The 21239-nt window shown below is 33.9% G+C and overlaps 1 protein-coding gene across 1 annotated transcript in view; it reads left to right on the top strand.

The window, feature by feature from the left end:
• KIFAP3 (kinesin associated protein 3) overlaps positions 1-21239 on the top strand; it is a 188372-nt gene that overhangs the window by 113435 nt on the left and 53698 nt on the right. The window contains exons 11-16 of the mRNA XM_028123046.2: positions 2733-2833; positions 14188-14296; positions 15559-15671; positions 16217-16382; positions 16985-17110; positions 20559-20657. Of these exons, the coding sequence (XP_027978847.1) occupies positions 2733-2833; positions 14188-14296; positions 15559-15671; positions 16217-16382; positions 16985-17110; positions 20559-20657 (714 nt within the window). The remainder of the gene's footprint in view (positions 1-2732; positions 2834-14187; positions 14297-15558; positions 15672-16216; positions 16383-16984; positions 17111-20558; positions 20658-21239) is intronic.

Consider the following 21239-nt stretch of genomic DNA (forward strand, 5'->3'; position numbering starts at 1 on the left):
AACCCTAAGGGATACCCTCCTCCTTAGAGAATAGAGTTAGCATTTTTCACTTTTAATCTACATCTTATGAAAAGTTGTACAAAGATTTATTTTCCTATGGCAAATGTGTTTTATACTAGAAGTATAAGTGAATGCCTTCAGCAGTGTAAAAAATGTGCTTTATTTTAATATCTATCAATCTTTTCTATTTAGATTGCTTAAATCCCAAAAACAAACCGTTGGAGTTGGGAGCACCGAGTTTGTCTCTACTTTTCTCTTTTTGGAGTAATTTCACAGTTTTTGCATTACATCTTCCTCCAAAAAAATTATTACCCCCAAATACTTTGTGTGTGTGTGTGTGTGTGTGTGTGTGTGTATTCTACAGTTAACTTGTGTTTCTCATTTACTAAGCTTCATCTTCAAATTAGGTATACTTTCTCTTTTTATTTTATCTTACCTTTTCATCTAAGCCTAGGGTCAATATCCTTAGAGCTTATCTCCTTCATTCAGTGTCTGTCTTCTCCATAGATTGTATAGTGAAGTTTTTCAAGTACTAGAAAAGGCCTGAAATTTACCGAAATGATTTGATGTGGACTCTTTATTCTGCAAATTTTCTATAAATTATAATATAGAGAAAAAGACATTAAATATCAGATAAAATAAGTAATCCCGTTACTTCACATATAAAATGTAGCTTCTTCATGCATTGTATTCCAAGTGGTTGAGTTAGTGAATTCACAGATTTTTTAGTTAAATTTGAATGTTTACTAGTATGTTTTCATCTGATGAAGAATGGATTTTATTGTTTTTGTTTTATCCCAAGGAGTTATTTTTATATTGATATTGAAAACCAAAGGCAATAGGCTTTAGCCAATTTTAAAAAATGCAAAAGTCCAGATTTTTAAAAAATCTATTTCAAAAATATGTTTTATTCTATCATATGTCAGTATAGATCAGTCTTTTATACCCAATAGTAACATCTTACTTAGAAGGCCATTTCATCTTATGATATAAAAAATATTTGAGTGGCATCATAACATAACCTGGTGAAGATTTTAGAATCAGAGTTTAAATCCCTGCTCAACCACTTACAAGGCTGTGTAGCGAATATTTGTTTTTCTCTAAGCATTAGGTTCCTCATCTGAAACATAGGGATGATAATATATACTTGACCGATTGTTTTGAAGATTCACTTTGTTCTTCTTTACCACATGACATATTTTTTTATCTAACATATAAGATCTAGGAAAACAAAGAGCTAGAGATAAAGGGTCAGTATATTTTTTTACTTACTTGTGAAGAACCTCCTGTAACTCCTTAAAATACTTTTCTCAAATCTGGAGTTTTTAGAATTTAGTAATTTCTGTCTTTGAATAAATGTGCTATTTCTTCTGTTTTAGCCTCTAATTTTTTTATGTAACACTGCTCTTTTTTCCAGCTTTATTGAGATCTAATTGACAAAACTTTATGTAACTTTAAGGTATAAGATGTAATGATTTGATATATGTATATATTGCAAAATAATTACCACAATAAGGTTAGTTAACACATACATCACCTCACACTGTTACTGTGTGTGTGTGTGTGTGTGTGTGTGTGTGTGTGTGTGTGTGTGTGTGTGGTGAGAATTTTTAAGGTTTACTCTCTTAGTAACTTTCAAATATACAATACAGGATTGTTAACTACAGTCATTATGCTGTTTAAATACTAAAAATAGAATCATTGAGCAGGTATTTTTTGGGAAACTTCCATGTGCTCTACTAAGCCTTGTGAGAATACCAGTTTGTATCCTCTAAGAATTTCTAACCATCTTAAAAGATATGCCTAATATTTGAAAAAATTCAATCAGAATCTAAAACAATTTTAAAAAACACTTAAGTATTTTAGTAATTTTATGGTATGGTAGACACAAGGATAAAGGTACTAAATTTATCCTCCATGTTAGAACATATTTAAAATCTTCAAACACTATTTATCAATTAAATTCACTTACCTGCTTGATTTTTTTAAACTCCAGATATCTTCAAAGTTTTCTCAGGATATTATTTTGAGTAAAACTTTTTAGTTAAACAACTTATCTAATTCTAGTTCTGTCACTGACTTGGAGATCATAAATAGGTCCTTACAATAAGACCTATCTAAGTGGAAGGATTGCATGATAGATGAGTCCCATTTTATTTTTCAGTCTATAATATATGATTTGCTTCTCTTTTCTCAGTTTCAAGGTGTGTAAGGCTAGGATCACCTGACCTCTGAAGTTCTGAGGCAGCCCTTAATGTTTTATAGTCATGTGTTTTTTAACGTTACAAATACTGTTGTACTTCTTTTTAAATCATTTAGATTATTTTCCAGTTTCTGATTCATAGGAATTAAATACACTTTTTCACTTACTATTTTGCATACATCATCACTGTCAAGAACTGTATTAATCACATATTTTGATGGAACAGTAAGAGTGGGGAGGCCAGTGACCCGATCTATTCTATAGTAGGCTATTGAAAACGATAAATTCTTTGGTTTGTGGTTAATTTTTTTTTCACAAACATACCTTGCAAAATACATGTTATCTCTTGGATATTAGTGATATTTCACAGACAGTGTATTCCAAACTTTGGGATTGAAATAGGGAGCTCAAAATATTTCCTAAATTAGGATTAATCGTTTGAAAGTTTTAATGTATTAATTTGAGTGTGTTATATCAAAAAAATTCATTATATCCATGTTTAATCATATCCTTGATTTCTTGTGCCCAGGTAATGAAAACTACAAACAAATAGCAATGTGTGTCCTTTACCACATAAGCATGGATGACCGCTTTAAATCAATGTTTGCATACACTGACTGTATACCACAGGTAAGTGGTTGAAGTTTTTTTTTTAAGTATTAAAAAAATAGGTATATATTGGCTAACTGAACATAATAATAATAAAAAAATAGGTATTTTTCACTTTTTTCTCTTGATTTGCCAGATACATTTTTCCTTAAAAAATTCCCTCTTAAAAATAATTTGAATTTGTGATAGAAAATTGGAATGTACAGAGCAGTGTAAAAAATGAAAATAACTTTCTGTTATCCCAGACCCAGAGACAACCATTTAATATTTTGGTACATTTCCTTCTGCAGAGTTAAAAAAATAATATATTGAGATTAAATGTTATATGTAATCATATAGTACCTTATTTACTTAATAGATCATAGTGTATTCTCCCATTTCATTGAACAGTCTTACAAAATTATTTCTAATAGTTGTATAATATTCTATTACATAAATGTATCATAATTTAAAAATTGTTAAATTATATGTCTAGTTTTTTCAGTTTATCACATAAAAATAGATGTAAGTAAACATATATAAACGAATGAAATAATGTGGAATAAATATCATAGTATGTAAATGTTTATCCACATCTCTGATTTTTTTCTTTAATTCCTAAAAGTAGAATTACGAAGTCAAAAGGTATAAACACTTTTGTACCTGACATATTACCTTCTAAGAAGGCATGTTTGTATTTCCAACTAGCATTTCACTTTTTTCCTTTATTTCATTTTAATTCCAGAGTAGTTAATATAAAGTGTTATATCAGATGTACAATAATAATTCAACAATTCCATACATCACCCAGTGCTTATCACCACAAGTACACTCCTTAATCCCTCTCACCTATTTCACCCATCCCCCCACCCACCTGCCCTCTGGTAGCCATCAGTTTCTCTCTTTGTCTTTGCTCATTTGTTTTGTTTCTTAAATTCCATGTATGAGTGAAATCATTGTCTTTCTCTTACTGAATTATTTCATTCAGCATTATACTCTCAAGCTCTATCCATGTCACTGCAAATGGCAAGATTTCATTCTTTTTGATGACTGATCACACACACACATACACACACACACACACACACACACACATCCCTACACACCATATCTTCTTTATCCATTCATCTGTTGATGACACGTGGGCAGTTTCCTAGCATTTCACTTTTAGCAATATGGACTGATATCATTTCTCTAAAAATGGAGTGTCTGTTTTTTATTTGCATTCCATGAATATTGATAAGGTTGAACATTTTTTTGTATGTTTCTTATCCACATTATTTATAAACTATTCATGTCCTTTACCAATTTTTCCATTAGCATGTTAATATTTTTAGGATTAATAAATGAGATCTAGGGGCGCCTGGGTGGCTCAGTTGGTTAAGCAACTGCCTTCGGCTCAGATCATGATCTCAGGGTCCTGGGATCGAGCCCTGTATCGGGCTCCCTGCTCAGCCGGAAGCCTGCTTCTTCCTTTCCCACTTCCCCTCCTTGTGTTCCCTCTCTGGCTGTCTCTCTCTCTGTCAAATAAATAAATAAAATCTTTAAAAAATAAATAAATAAAATAAATGAGATCTAAATATGAAATATAACTATTTTAATTCTTTCTGATATTAAAACTATTTCCTAACTTTGCCCTTTCGTTTTATTTATGCTCAGTGATTTTAAATGCTTTGTGTTCTCAGATGGGAAAATGCTTTATCAAAATTCTTTTATCTTCACAGTACTGTTCTTAAGAAAGATTTGCTATGACTCAGTTGCTTGATATATTTCATATGTTAGGTCTCTTTGTCTTGAAGGAGTTTAGTGATTTTTTTATATGCATTATGTTGTAAGGGTAGAGATTCTATACATATTAAACACATTTTATTCTTAGGGAATTTACATTCACGGAATCACTATTGTGCCATCAATCTTTATTAAACTGAGCTCCACTAATTTGAATATCTGATGATTGGAATCCTGGTTGGGCAGGTTTTTAATATTACATTATTGTTTATAAAATGGTTTTCTAAAATAGAAAAAGCAAAATTGCAGGATATAGAGTAAACAATAAAAATAACATGTTAAGAAAACACTTTAGAGGCATATGCAAGGTTGGTTCAACATCTGCAAATTAATCAATGTGATACAATATATTAATAAAAGAAATAACAAGAACCATATGATCCTCTCAATAGATGCAGAAAAAGCATTTGACAAAGTACAGCATCCTTTCTTGATCAAAACTCTTCAGAGTATGGGGATAGAGGGCACATCCCCCAATATCATAAAAACCATCTATGAAAAACCTACAGCGAATATCATTCTCAATGGGGAAAAACTGAGAGCTTTCCCCCTAAGGTCAGGAACACGGCAGGGATGTCCACTATCACCACTGCTATTCAACATAGTACTGGAAGTCCTAGCCACAGCAATCAGACAACAAAAAGAAATAAAAGGCATCCGAATCGGCAAAGAAGAAGTCAAACTCTCACTCTTTGCAGATGATATGATACTGTATGTGGAAAACCCAAAAGATTCCACCCCAAAACTCCTAGAACTCATACAGGAATTCAGTGAAGTTGCAGGATATAAAATCAATGCACAGAAATCAGTGGCATTTCTATACCAACAACAAGACAGAAGAAAGAGAAATTAAGGAGTTGATCCCATTTACAGTTGCACCCAAAACCATAAGATACCTAGGAATAAATCTAACCAAAGATGCAAAGAATCTGTACTCAGAAAACTATAAAATACTCATGAGAGAAATTGAGGAAGACACAAAGAAATGGAAAAACGTTCCATGCTCATGGATTGGAAGAAAAACATTGTGAAGATGTCAATGCTACCCAGAGCAATCTACACATTTAATGCAATCCCCATCAAAATACCATCCACTTTTTTCAAAGAAATGGAACAAATAATCCTAAAATTTGTATGGAATCAGAAAAGACCCCGAATAGCCAGAGGAATGTTGAAAAAGGAAAGCAAAGCTGGCGGCATCACAATTCCGGACTTCAAGCTCTATTACAAAGCTGTAATCATCGAGACAGTATGGTCCTGGCACAAAAACCGACACATAGATCAATGGAACAGAGGAAAGAGCCCAGAAATGGACCCTCAACTCTATGGTTAACTAATCTTCGACAAAGCAGGAGAGAATGTCCAATGGACAAAAGACAGTCTCTTCAACAAATGATGTTGGGAAATTGGACAGCCCCATGCAGAAAAATGAAACTGGACCATTTCCTTACACCACACACAAAAATAGACTCCAAATGGTTGAAAGACCTAAATGTGCGACAGGAGTCCATCAAAATCCTAAAGGAGAATACAGGCAGCAACCTCTTCGACCTTATCCGCGGCAACTTCTTCCTAGAAACATCGCCAAAGGCAAGGGAAGCAAGGGCAAAAATGAACTATTGGGACTTCATCAAGATAAGAAGCTTTTGCACAGCAAAGGAAACAGTCAGCAAAACCAAAAGACAACCGACAGAATGGGAGAAGATATTTGCCAATGACATATCAGATAAAGGGCTAGTATCCAAAATCTATAAAGAACTTATGAAACTCAACACCCAAAGAACAAATGATCCGATCAAGAAATGGGCAGAAGACAGGAACAGACATTTTTCCAAAGAAGACATCCAAATGGCCAAAAGACACATGAAAAAGTACTCAGCATTGCTTGGCATCAGGGAAATCCAAATCAAAACTTCAATGAGATACCACCTCACACCCATCAGAATGGCTAAAATTAACACGTCAGGAAATGACAGATGTTGTCGGGGATGTGGAGAAAGGGGAACCCTCCTACACTGTTGGTGGGAAGGCAAGCTGGTGCAGCCACTCTGGAAAACAGTATGGATGTTCCTCAAAAAGTTGAAAATAGAGCTACCATGCAATCCAGCAATTGCACACTTGGGTATTTACCCCAAAGATACAAATGTAGGGATCTGAAGGGGTACGTGCATCCCAATGTTTATAGCAGCAATGTCCACAATAGCCAAACTATGGAAAGAGCCAAGATGTCCATCAACAGATGAATGGATAAAGAAGATGTGGTATATATATACCATGGAATATTATGCAGCTATCAAAAAAAAAAAAAAAAACGAAATCTTGCCATTTGCAGTGACGTGATTGGAACTAGAGGGTATTATGCTAAGCGAAATAAGTCAATCAGAAAAACAGGTATCATATGATCTCACTGATATGAGGAATTCTTAATCTCAGGAAATAAACTGAGGGTTGCTGGGGTGGTGGGGAGTGGGAGGGATGGGGTGCCTGGGTGATAGACATTGGGGAGGGTATGTGCTATGGTGAGCACTGTGAATTGTGTAAGACTGATGAATCACAGACCTGTACCTCTGAAACAGATAATACGTACATGTTAAAAAATAAGAAGATTGTAGCGGGGCGCCTGGGTGGCTCACTTGGTTGGGCAACTGCCTTCGGCTCGGGTCATGATCCTGGAGTCCTGGGATCGAGTCCCTCATCGGGCTCCCTGCTCGGCAGGGAGTCTGCTTCTCCCTCTGACCCTCTTCTCTCTCATGCTCTCTATCTCTCATTCTCTCTCTCTCAAATAAATAAATAAAATCTTTAAAAAATAAATAAAATAAAATAAATAAAAAAAAGAAGATTGTAGGAAGGGGAAAATGAAGGGGGGGAAATTGGAGCGGGAGACGAACTATGAGAGACTATGGACTCTGAGAAACAAACTGAGGGTTCTAGAGGGCAAGGAGGTTGTAGGAGGCGTTAGCCTGGTGATGGGTATTAAAGAGGGCACGTACTGAATGGAGCACTGGGTGTTATACGCAAACAATGAATCATGGAACAGTACATCAAAAACTAATGATGTAATGTATGGTGATTAACATAATAAAATAAATTTAAAAAAAGAAAACACTTTAGAGGAATATAAATAGTAAGTTACACTTACTAAAGTAGTTCCTCTTAAGACTCCTACTAGGCAATTCCTCGTTAGTCTAATGTGAGTTATTAAGTGTATATTACTTGAAAGATGATATGTAGTAAAAAATAGACCATAATTTCTCTTTTTATTCCAATTGCCCATCTTTTATTCATTCCAAATTAGTGAGATGGTCCTAAGATTGAATTTACTATTCCAGAATTTTATACTTTATATACATGCAATTAAAAAACTGATAAACTCTCAAGGGTAATTTCTTAGCTTTTTATATCAAGAGGATGAACTAATTATGTTTATAGGAAATAGATATTCTTCAAAGAATATACAGCATATCTTATCTAACAAGGCAAAGCTTCTTATAGAGATAACACATGTCAGACTGTAGCCAATGCGAAGTGTAATCAAACTCTTTGTCAAACAAGTTTTCAATAAAAGAGTAGCCGTGTCAAAGGAAGATTACAGGTGACTTACTACAGTCTCACTCCATATGTTCCAAGGGTTTCTGCTTTGCAGTTTCAAAGGGTGTTCCTTTTCCAATCCCATTTAGTGTCAGAACTTCATTGACTACAGGATATGAATTGGAAAGCAGCCAAAAAAAAAATAATATTCTTGTCTAGATTGACTGTTTTCATCCAGATTAGATTTTAAAGAAAATAATGCTAAATAAAAAAGAAATATAAAATAAAAAGGAACAGAAAACTTATTTTGTTGAATCTTCAATTTGGAATTATCCTCTTTTTAAATGTATAATTTCAAACATGAGACATAAAACTTTATTTTAAATAAAGAAGTGGAAATAAGAGCGTGTTTAGATTATTTCTGCCACATTATTATTGCAATTGAAAACTTTGTAGAAAATTCTCCCATACCTTTTCAAGAACAATATTTGTGCATGTTTTTTTGGCATAATTTTCTAACATAAAACATTTCTGCAATGGGAGATTTCAGAACATTAATGAACTATATTTCATGAACAAAATCTTCCAAAACTTATTTAGTAGTCAACATCCTTTATTATTTTTTTATAAAAATTCAACCCTTATAGGAATAGTGAGGTGATGTTACCAAATTACATCATAAACATCCTGAAGCTTTTTAGTATGAGGCCATATTTTGAGAAACGAAATGATACTCTTGAATACATTTGGTCCTAAAGTGCTATCCATCCTGTAACTTGTACTTCATAGGGCTCAGTTTTGACATATTTAGGGAAAATTTGACATGGCTTGATTGCCACTCAGTACCAAATTCATTATAGAGTAACAGAATCATGGAAAGGAAATCTGGGATTAAATTGCAATTTCCAAGCTTCCTTCCCAAGTTAAAAAGATACTCCTTTCAGAGATAGTGGCTACTCAAATTAATGACTTTAAAACTAGTAAAGCTTTAAACTATTTGTTGAGACACCTGGGTGGCTCAGTCAATAGGGTGTGTGACTCTTGATCTCAGGGTTGTGAATTCAAGCCCCACACTGGGTGTGGAGATTACTTAAAAATGAAGTCTTGGGACTCCTGGGTGGATCAGTTGGTTGAGCATCTGACTCTTGGTTTCAGCTCAGGCCATGATCTCAGGGTCCTGGCATTGAGCCCTGCCTCGGGTTCCTACTCAGCGTTGAGTCCGCTTGAGGATTCTCTCTCTCCCTGTGCCCCTCCCCCTGCTTATGCTCTCTCTTTCTCTCTTGGTCTCTCTATCTAAAATAAATGAATAAATCGTTAAAAAATAAAAAGGTCTTTTTTTGTCTTTTTTAAAAGTATTTATTTATTAGAGAGAAAGAGAGCACAAGCGGGGTGAAAGGGAGAAACAGGCTTCCTGCTGAGCTGGGAGCCCAATATGGGACTCAATCCCAGGACCCTGGGACCCATGACCTGAGCCAAAGGCAGATGCTCAACTGACTGAGCCACCCAGATGCCCCAAAATAAAAGATCTTTAAAAAAATAAGTAAATAAACTATTTGTGACAGCAACTGATTAACCTACTTATTAAATAAAGCTGTATCTGAGGTTTGGATCTTAGAGTTAACGTATTACTTGGTTAACTTTGAAATTATGCACATTAATTTTTGTTTAGTAAAGACTGTCAGGTATTGCAAATGATTTTCAAATGAAAAGCCTAAAATAACTTTGAAAGTAGGAAAGCAGTGGTTCAGTAGTCATCCATATTCATTTCAAAAATTTGTGGAGTATGGTCATATTCTTTAATTACATTAGATATTTATGTAAAGGAGATTTATAAACCATATAACACTATACAAAAGTAAGGTACTATTAGTAAAATATTAGATCATTCACATTATTTTCGATCTATTCATAGTCCAGTTTAAATACTGCCTTTCTTATATGCATTTTATAAGATAGATCTATAATTAGAATTTTTTGTAAATTATTTGACACTCAAAGTAGGTGATTGCATGTTCAATATGTTTCATAATCTCTCCCAATTTTATATTGCTTTTCTTCTTTTGTACTGTTGTGCGTCTAATTATCCAGTATATTCTAATTTTTTCCCCTATTATGTTACCATTCTGTAACATTTGGGGTCCAGGGCAAGTCTGACTTTATATATGATCTTAATGGTCTCAGTGGGTGAATTGTTTCAGGTAAGCAAACTTAGGGATAACCAGGAGTTAATAGTCATATTGTAATAATAGTTAAAAGTACACATTAACAGTTCATTGTTATTTAGACTTCTAAGATGCATGTTTTGTTTAAATACGTGTAAATGCCATCCAGATGCATATAAAAATATTTATTGGTGTTCGAATAGCCAATCAAAGTACATGTTTAGGTAATGATGTCATGGTGTTATTTAATATTTTACCGTAGAACAGTGTGTAAGAATCTTCATAGTGATCCACATGTTTTCCACCACAGTTGTCCTATTTGGCCCCTCTTTGATCTACATGCTTCTTTTTAGCTGAATGCTGGTAAACGTCCTTTCTGACAGCCCCCTTTGCTCCTGCCTGCCATTATCTGCTGAAGTTCAGAAACCAGAGCATCACTTCAAACAGCAGAGTTAGGGAGTAGCCAGTCAGAAGAGATTCCTGAGGCATGCAAAGTTCTGCCATAATCATTCAAAGATGTTTGGGTGGGGGGATGGGGGCAGTAGAGGTGTATGTGAATGCAGAAAGCTGTGGGGGTTGGCCTCTGGTCACTGGTAAATAAGTGAAGTCAGGTGCCAGAGAGTCTAGACACAGTGATTTCAGTCATGGGTCTTTGGTATCTGATACTCAATATGGGACTTGTCTGATTGAACGCTATTGCCTCTTCATTGCACAGGCTGAAGCCCTTTTAGTGCTTTCCTGTTAAATTAGTAAAAGATGACAATGGACATAGTTAAAACAGAACAAATCTAGTTTTAATATTTCCTAGTTGTCAGCAATTACACTTAGCTTTTGAAGTGCCATGGGTAGCAATCAAATTAGAGATATAATGTTGCACATGGAGTTTGAACAAAACTATTATTTTAAAATGTGAATGCTTTAATTAAAATTGAAGTGTTTCTCTTTCCTATTATGAAAAACTAATTCTATATCATGATACATTTCATTCACATTTAGTCCTGATTTCTCTTGATTTGGCGGGGGTGGGGGATAGTTGGATAAGATTTCAAAACTGTGCATTATTTTTTAAAAATCTAGTTTCTTATTACTTCACGGATATAACATGAAAATTACCAGAAACAAAACAAGAAACAAAACCCCTCAGCTTCTAAACAAATCACCTCTAACCCCATTTGTAAGGGCTATTTTCATACTACAAGGTTAATTTCAAGTAAATAGCAACATATTTTGCTTGTAACAGATTTTTGTTATTGTAAAGAAATTTCTTGCCTAAATAAAAGTTTGGAAAAATCTATAGGAAGTTTTTAATTCGAGTATGAAAAACATACTAATTATATTAATTGGAGGATTGCCATCTACATTTTTATTAATTTATAATTTACTTTTAATTGTTAGTTAATATATAGATAGGTAGCAAAATCTGGTAAATGTATATCCTATAGATTAAGATTATTTTAGTTTTGCCATAGAATTTATTCTGTAATATTATTAGTGTTAATGATTCTTTATATAAAAATTCCATTAGTAGCAACATTTGTGGTTAAAGAGCTGCCCTCTGGAAAAAAGTGTGATACATTGCCAGCTATTCACCTGCTATAGTGTTTGGTGGTTTTCAGCATATAGTATATATATAAAAGTATAGTTGGGTTTTTTTTTAAAGATTTTATTTATTTATTTTGACAGAGACAGCGAGAGAGGGAACACAAGCAGGGGGAGTGGGAGAGGGAGAAGCAGGCTCCCCGCTGAGCAGGGAGCCCGATGTAGGGCTCAATCCCAGGACCCCGGGATCATGACCTGAGCTGAAGGCAGACACTTAATGACTGAGCCACCCAGGTGCCCCAAAAGTATAGTTTTGTTAGGATTATACCTACCTAGGTATAATTTTTTGGAGCATTTATTAAGTGGATCTGTGTTTTTATCTTATTTATTTTTTTTTAAAGATTGATTTATTTATTAGAGAAAGAGAGAGAGAGTTATGGGGGAGGCAGGAGAGGAGAGAAACTCAAGCAGACTCAGCACGATGCTCGATATCACGACCCTGAGATCGAGGCCTGAGCTAAGACCAAGTCAGACGCTTAATGGACTGCGCCACCCGGGTGCTCTGGATCTGTGTTTTTAATTTTGATTTCTAGTTGTTCATTGCTAGCAGACAGAAATGCAGTTGATTTTTTATGTTAACCACACATCCTTTTTGAAACTTAAAAGTTATCTGAAACTAACACAGAGAATAAATAAAACAAGATTTAACAGAATAGGGTCTAACCAGACAACAAATAGTTATTATTCACTTACTATATATAAGGCACTGTGCTGGAGTCACAAAGGCATGTTGATCTAAAAAGGTATTGCTCTGAGACATGACATAAATTCTAAGGTAATAAATTGTAGGATTGACTTCCCTATGTCTTAGCAATTTGACTTAGAGAAAAATATCTTTTTTTTTAAAGATTTTATTTATTTACTTGATAGGGAGAGACAAAGCAAGAGAGGGAACACAAGCAGGGGGAGTGGGAGAGGGAGAAGCAGGCTTCCCGCTGAGCAGGGAACCCAATGCAGGGCTCGATCCCAGGACCCTGGGACCATGACCTAAGCTGAAGGCAGATGCTTAACAACTGAGCCACCCAGGCGCCTGAGAAAAATATCTTTGCATAATGTACACTAAGTTAATCTGCTGATTTACCAATAATAGAAGACTAGCTTCTCAAACCTATAGCATAAAGTTTGTTCATTTCTCCTTTAATATAGCAACTGTCTTTCATCATGACAAATCTAGGTTACTGATAGATGGCTTAGGTAGCCTACCTTTTCCTAGATTTATACTTTTCTGTTTGCTGCTTTTCAGACCTACCTTCTCTTTCTCTTATCATTAATAGAGTTCTTTTCTCATTTTCTACCCATGCCCAAATGATTGGATCTAGCCTACAGCTTCAGTCCATCAACCACATATGACAATTCCTAAATCTCCAGGGCAAACATTTCTTCTAAACTCAGGGTTGCATTTATAACTTTTACTGAATATCTGCACCAGACTATCACATAAGCAGCTTATTAAACTCAACATATTTTAAACCAATATTACTATCTTCCCTTTAAAGTTCTACTCTTATTTCTCTTGTTTGGAAAATGTTAGCACCACTATCCATGTTGCTGCTCAGTACAGAAACCTGGGAGTCATTTTTGACCCTTCCTCTCCCTTAACCCCAACATCTAGTCACTTATTAAATCCCATTTTGATTCTTGTTCCTAAATATATCTCTAATCCAACCTTTTATCTCTATCCCCACAGCCCCACCCAGCACAAGTAGTCATCATCTTACCTGGACTTTTCCTCTAGTTTCCTAGATGGTCTTCCCACATTTTCTTATTCTGTTTCAGTCTATTTTCCACACTGGCCAGATCATTTTGAAACACAGATCTTATCCTGACATTTTACTTATTTAGAAGCCTTTAATGGCTTCCCAGTATCCTTAAAATGAAACCCCACATCTTTAACATGTACTTCAAAACCCTTCATGATCTGGCTTTAACCTTTATCTCTGAACACTGTTTGACTCACTGCAACCATGTTTGCCTTCTTTTGTTCTTCCTTACCTTATAACCGTGCACAAGCTATTTTCTTTGCTGAGAATACTCTACTTCTACACAATATTTTAAATTTCTTAAATGCAATGGCTATATCTAATATTCCTCTTGTATTCTCCACTGTACTCGGTAGTTTATACTTAATGCCGAACATCTTGTAGTTCATTAACCATTAATTCATTCAGTTAGTCAGTAGTGACAGCCTACCACTTCTATGAGTAGAAATATAATTGTATTATATTATTCCCAACCTAGGATCTAAGATAATACATTGTAATAAAATACTTCTGGTGTTTTTGTTTTTTTGAATAAAATATTCCCTGTGCTTTTTGCTAGTTAATGAAGATGCTGTTTGAATGTTCAGATGAACGAATTGACTTGGAACTCATTTCTTTCTGCATTAATCTTGCTGCTAACAAAAGGAATGTACAACTTATCTGTGAAGGTTAGTGCCTTTGAGCTTCATAGATAACCTCTATCATGGCAACTGGCAAATAATGGAAAAGAAATAATTAGGAATTAAGAATTATACTAGCTATTGTAAATCCTATTTTTAAATTGTTTTAAAAATTTATAGCTCTCATCTTTGAAGGTCGTATAGATTCAGAATAAATACTGTTATGTCATGTGTAGAAACACCCTTTAGTAACATTTTATAAACCAGGTTGTTATCCTTAATTGAAATTTGAATTTTAAAAACATTAACCAAAACTTTTTATTTGCAAAACAGTGTGTTACAGTGTAAGATAATTAATTCAATAGAAAAAATATATATTAGGTATTTGTTTCCATAATAACTTAGTAAAATAGCTTGTCATGCATTATGATATTTTGGAGTCTGCTAAATAGTTTTTTTCTTATTTGAAAAGTATACGTGTTTGTTTTAAAAAAAATGACAAATGAGCAAATAGGAAAAAATTAAAATCTTTACTCTTGCTATCCAGAGATAATGATAGGTAAAATATTGGTGAAATGCCTCTGTATATTTTTAAACTAAAGTGGGGTTTTTCTATCTATATATGGTGACTTTTTTTTTAAGTTAGTAAGATCTTAAATCTCATTCCATGTGATTAAATACTTTTATAAAATGTAATTGCTAATAGCTGCAAAATAACCCATTAAGGGATTTTCTAGAATTTAATCAGATATTTTGGATATTTAGTTTGTTGCCACTTTTTTTCTGTAACAAACAAACCATGCTGCAGTAATTTTCCTTTCTCTGAAACTTTTCATATTTCCATTTTATATTTTTAGAATACATTCCTAGAAGTACAACTTTTCTGGGTCAAAAAGTATTTACATTTTTAAAATTTGTGCCTATTCCACACCCAAAACAGCACATACTGTGTAATACCATTTATGTGAAATTCTAGAACAGGTAAGATTAATCAATGTTTAAAAAGAAGAAAGAGAAGGAAAACAGGTGGAGAAAGAGGAAAAGGAGAAGAGAAGCGATCACATTTGAGGAAGAGAATTGACTAAGAAGGGGCACTTTCTGGAGTGAATGGAAATATTCTATATCTTGATACGGGTATGAATTACCCAGGGGCATAAATTTATCAAAATTAATTTATTATACACTTAAGATTCATGCATTTTACCATGTGTAAATTGGGGTTTTTTTTGAGAACTATAAACAACAACAAAAAATCATTAAACTTAAATGAACCTTAATTCTATTGGAGGAGGCTTCTGTTTTTTTTGTAGGAAATGGGCTGAAGATGCTCATGAAGAGGGCTCTGAAGTTCAAGGATCCATTGCTGATGAAAATGATTAGGAATATTTCCCAGCATGATGGACCAACTAAAAATTTATTTATTGTAAGTATAGTTTCTTTGTTTCTGTCTATTAAAATAGCCTGAGAATTAAAGCTTTAAAGTGCTACATTTGGAAATAAAACTCTTACTGAGCTCTTATCCAATATTAACTCATGACCCAAGTTGCTTCTTCTGTTACCAACTTCCTTGTAAATTTAGCTTCTAGAAATCCCAATCTAAGTTTTAAAGTTGTTTTTGTTTTATGATCCCTACCCCTAACCCTTCCATCCTCACTCCAGTTTTCTTGCCTTTTAAACCATTGGCTTCTGGGGCACCTGGCTGGCTTCATTTGGAAGAGCATGCAACTCTTGATCTCAGGATTGTGAGTTTGAACCCCATGTTGGGTGTAGAGATTACTAAAAATAAATAAATAAATAAATAAATAAATAACTTTAAACTAATGGCTCCTGTAGCAATTTGGCTTAAGATTATTAAAACGAGAATCATGTTTGATACTTCTTTTTTTCTTCCTGTGGTTTACATTATCTGATTGGTTCTTCTGCAGAAATCATATTTTAAAATTTGTATTAAAATTCTCTTTTATTTAGGATTATGTTGGGGACCTTGCAGCCCAGATCTCTAATGATGAGGAAGAGGAGTTTGTGATTGAATGTTTGGGAACTCTTGCAAATTTGACCATTCCAGACTTAGACTGGGAACTGGTTCTTAAGGAGTACAAGTTAGTTCCGTACCTCAAGGATAAACTAAAACCAGGTCTGTGCTTAGTATTTCCCTTTTGCATAATTATTAAGTTATTTCTTTCTATTGTGGATAAGGCTGCTTGAGCAGTTTTTTGTGACCAGTATTATACTAGGCTACACGTTTTCTTCCTATACCTTTTGAGTGTCAGCTCCAGTTCGAGTTTCTTCTTCCCAGAAGGGTGGTCACTAGGTCTCCTCTTATATGTATGTATGCTTTTTTGTGACAATACGTTTCCTTAATATTAGTTTCCCTTCCCTATCCTGCTTATTTTTTTATCCTGTCTTTTTAAACTTACCAAATACCGTATCTAATGCACACAGAAAGTTCTTTGAGCCATTCAGATGACTCTTCTGTTTTCTGTGTTTACATTGTCATTCATTTGTATTTTCAGAGATGTATCTTCACTTCTCTACTGCCCTCCCCCACCACTATGAACTGTCTTCATTGAGCTTAGAAATGTGGGGAAGAGGACAAATTTATAAGTATATTAAGTAAGGATTCATAAGAACTGATTTAGTAGCTTACAATATTCTGTGCATTGAAGTTTTGGTAATATAAATGGTTTTAGATCAGGACATTGCAGTGAAAATTTTCTGTGGTTTTGACTTGACTAGGTGCTGCAGAAGATGACCTTGTCTTAGAAGTGGTCATAATGATCGGAACTGTGTCTATGGATGACTCTTGTGCCGCACTGCTAGCCAAATCTGGGATAATCCCTGCACTCATTGAATTGCTAAATGGTAAATTATAATTTATTTTAATTTATTTTTATGTTAATATATAAACAGGATATTAGTTTATACTTTTAAATATAAAAGGTCTGCAATCATGAAATACTAATATTCTATCTTCTTTCTGTTGAGCTTTGTGTTGATTGAATCAGATCTCCTATCTTGTGCAAACCCTTTTTTTAATATCTTGAGTTCTAATCAGGAAGGTTCATTTGGAAGCTCATTCAAAGCATCCTATTCCCTCCTAGGTCCATTATTGTCCTCTAAACTTTCTGTATTGAAGAAAATATTCTCTATTTGTGCTGCCCAACGCATGTGGCTGTTGGGACTAAGAATCTGTATTTTGTATTTAATTAGCCACAGTGGCTATGGTTACAGTATTGGACAATGAGGGCTGGATAGAGTTTTTCCCTCACATTTGTGTTGTTTTTAAGGGGCCAGGATTCATTGTTTTCCACATTGTATACAAAATCTATCTGAATCTAATGTTACTCTGTTATCGTCAAGTTCTCTAGAACCTTGTGTTAGTGTACTTAGGCTGCCATAACAAAAAGACTGGGTGGCCTAAACAAAAAAAATATATATTTTTTTCTCATAGTTCTGGAGGTTGCAAAGTACAAGATCAAAGTGCCAGCCAGTTTGGTTCCTCCTAAGGCCTTTCTTCCTGGCTTCCAGAAGCTCACCTTCTTGATGTGTCATCACAACCCCACAGGGCAGAGAGCACAAGCGAGAGAGTACAAACACACGCTTGATGCTCTGGTGTCTCTTCTTATAGGGATACTAATCCTGTGGGGTCAGGACTCCACCCTTATGACCTCATTTGACCTCAGTTACTTCCTTATAGACCTGTCTCCAAATTTAAGTCACATTTGGGGTTAGAGCTTTAATATAGAAATTTTGCAAAGTATGGGAAGCCTAAAAAGACACTCTAATCTCAATCTTTCCTGTACAGGTATAATATATGTGCATTTTGTATTATTTTAATAGACTTTTTTGAAGTATAGCATACATAAAAAAAATAGAAACATATAGCTCAATGATTTTTCAAAATGAGCACACCCATGTTACTTCCACTCACATAAGGAAATGAAACATCACCATCACCCTAAAAGTCCTTCCTGTGTCACCTCCCAGTCCTTATCACCCTCTCCAAATTGGTTTCTGTCCTTTCTTTTACTGCATATAGATTACTTATGCCTGGCTTTGAACTTTATAGAATCTAGTTTTTTTTTTTGCCTTGCATTATAGTGTGAGATTCATCTATGTTAAAAAGTGTGTTTCTTCTCATTGCTGTATAATATACTATTTATCCTTTCTACTATTGGTAGACAATAGGAGTTTTTTTGGTTTTTTTTTTTTTGATAGGAGAAGGGCTATTATAAATAATGTTCCTGTGAACATTCTTAAACCTTTCATTTGGTAAATATATGTATTCATTCCTATTAGACATATGCCTAGGACTAGAATTGTTGGGTCATAGGGTCCACATATGTTTGGCTTTAGTAAATAATACCAATATGTTTTTCAAGGTAGTTGTGCCAATTTTCAGTCCCACCAGCAATGTGCAAAAGTTCCAGTTCTTCTATATCACCCCAATATCTGGACATTATTGGTCTCTTTAATTGTAGAGTGGCGGTTTTAATTTGCATTTCCCTAATGACTAATAATTGAGTACCTGTTTGTATTTATTGGCCAGTTAGCTATGGCTAATAAAGTTAAGTACCTATTTAAGTCTTTTGTCCATCTCTCTCTTTTGAATTTTTAAAAATTTGATTTGTAAATTCCTTAACATAATACATTTTAATAGGTTATCTAGAGATAATACCTCCATATTTGAAGTGTTCCTACATATAGTATATATATATATTTACTTTGATCCACCCTTCTCACAGCCAGGAGTTTTCAGATTAGAAATAATTAAAAGAGAGGTAGTTGGAAGATGTAAGTGAAGACAATGTAGTTGGTAGAGTGAGAATGGGGATTTTCTGATGAGCTGGAGAAAGTTGAAACAAATGACCCATCTTCTTGAATTGCTGTTCCACATTGATTATGATTGAGAGAGCTGAGATATGTATAAAGCAAGCTGACAGAGCCAGCTCAGAGTGTTTTACTATGTTTTAATGTTCTGTGCCATGAGGTTATCATAAGTAGAAGCTGTCTACCTCTCTTTTTAAGAGATACATGGATTTCTGGGAATATAGTCAATAATACTGTAATAACATATGTTGACGGGTGGTGACTACTCTTACATGGTGAGCATTGAATGATACATAGAATTGTCGAATCACTGCTGTACACCTGAAATGAATATAATATATGTCAACTATACTTCAATAACGAAATAAAATAAAGAAATATATGGGTTTTCAAGATTAAAACTCGGGGTTAAGTGAGGGAACCCTGTATACCAAGAGAGTAATTAATGGAATTTTAGCCCAAGTAGTCTGGGAGAGTGGTACCTTGGCAAGAAGGTAAAGGAAATCCTTTGGACTTTAAGGGACCCACAATTTATTCTACACCACTAGTTAGATGCTCTGTTGACCCGTAAATCTTTGTCTGACAGATATCATTGAACTGTTGTCAAGAGTTGACAAAAAAACTATTAATAAATCAAATTTCATAACCAGTACCTAAAAATTAGATATCTGTAAGTGTTGCTTTTGCCATTGCATGTTAATCAGTGGACATAAGCTATTCTGTTAAACTATTCTCTGTATGATATTAAACATTTATTAATTACTTGTGATTATATAACATTTTTACTATTATAATCAATTTGATTAAAACTGTAATAATTATTTCATGACGATAAGTAAAATTTAATTTTGTTATTAAGAACTGTTTTTCTCATGTAAAGTCAATATTATACAGACAGAACCAGATTTATTTCACAAATTAGAATTGCTTTAGAAATTCTTATGATGGACCAAACCAAAAACAAACAAGTGTTAGTAAACTAGTGTTGCCATTTCACATTAGGGACATAGAAGTTAATTTAATAATTTCTTTATACCTGTTGGCAAAATATAGTGAGAATTACAGAGAAGCACTGTCCTTCCGTTCTTCCGAAGTACAACCTGATCTTTTAAGACAGTCTCAATTAGTCTGGTTTAAACACAGAGCTGATATAATTTCTCTTTTTCAAAATCTTATTTTTTATCTTTGTTTTTCAAAGTATTTAACCTATTTAGTTGCACTGTAACCAAAATTACTAAAGCTTCTGAAAATATGTTATAAATTTCCTCACTGATCATCATCATGAAATTTAGAAAAAATACCTAAATAAAGATATAAATTGCATATGCCACCCATGTATTATAAATAATGTAAACTGGTTGTCCTTTACCTGTCTCCTGTCACTTTTAGTTTTCTCATTCTCCACTATTCCAGTCAATGTTTTTCAGTTTTATATATAACTATAGTATTCTTTCATTTGAAGTGTTCTGCTTCCTTTCAGCTCAACAAGAAGATGATGAATTTGTATGTCAGATAATTTATGTCTTCTACCAGATGGTTTTCCACCAAGCCACGAGAGATGTCATAATCAAGGAAACACGTATCCTTTTAATGTTTTCAATAGATGATGACATTTCACATACTCAGAAAAAAATGCATCTTTAGGTATTTTTTCTAGCATATGTTCAAATAATGTAAAAATATCAAGCTTCAAAATAATTTTAGAAGGCAAGATATTTTTCATGGAAGCTGTTGACCGCAAATCAGTATATAGGTAGAATCTTGCAAACAATTCTATTAACTTGTCAGGGTGTGATTCCCAAGAACTTAACATATCAGAACTTCCTTCTCTATTAACTTAAATATCAGATGTTCCTAGGACTTTCCTTAGTACTCTTTCAATCTTATCATATTCACTCTACATGGGAAATACATCTGTTCCCATGACATCAGGTACCAACTATCTACTAAGTTTTTAATATCTTCAAAATGTCTTTCTTGAGTCCTAGGCATTTGTTGCTAACTGTCATCTGGATGTCTTCCACCTATCTAAAGAGCATTATAATCAAATAGTCTGAATTTTAAGTTACCTTTTGCCACTTAAAAGCTGCAGGACCTTGGATAAGTTACCAAACCTCCCTTGAGCATAAAATCTTTCATCTATAAAATGGCTATAATATTA

The sequence above is a fragment of the Eumetopias jubatus genome, unplaced genomic scaffold (genome assembly GCF_037043125.1).
Source record: "Eumetopias jubatus isolate StellerSeaLion01/CBP00866 unplaced genomic scaffold, mEumJub1_p1.0 scaffold_12, whole genome shotgun sequence".
Lineage (NCBI taxonomy): Eukaryota > Metazoa > Chordata > Mammalia > Carnivora > Otariidae > Eumetopias > Eumetopias jubatus.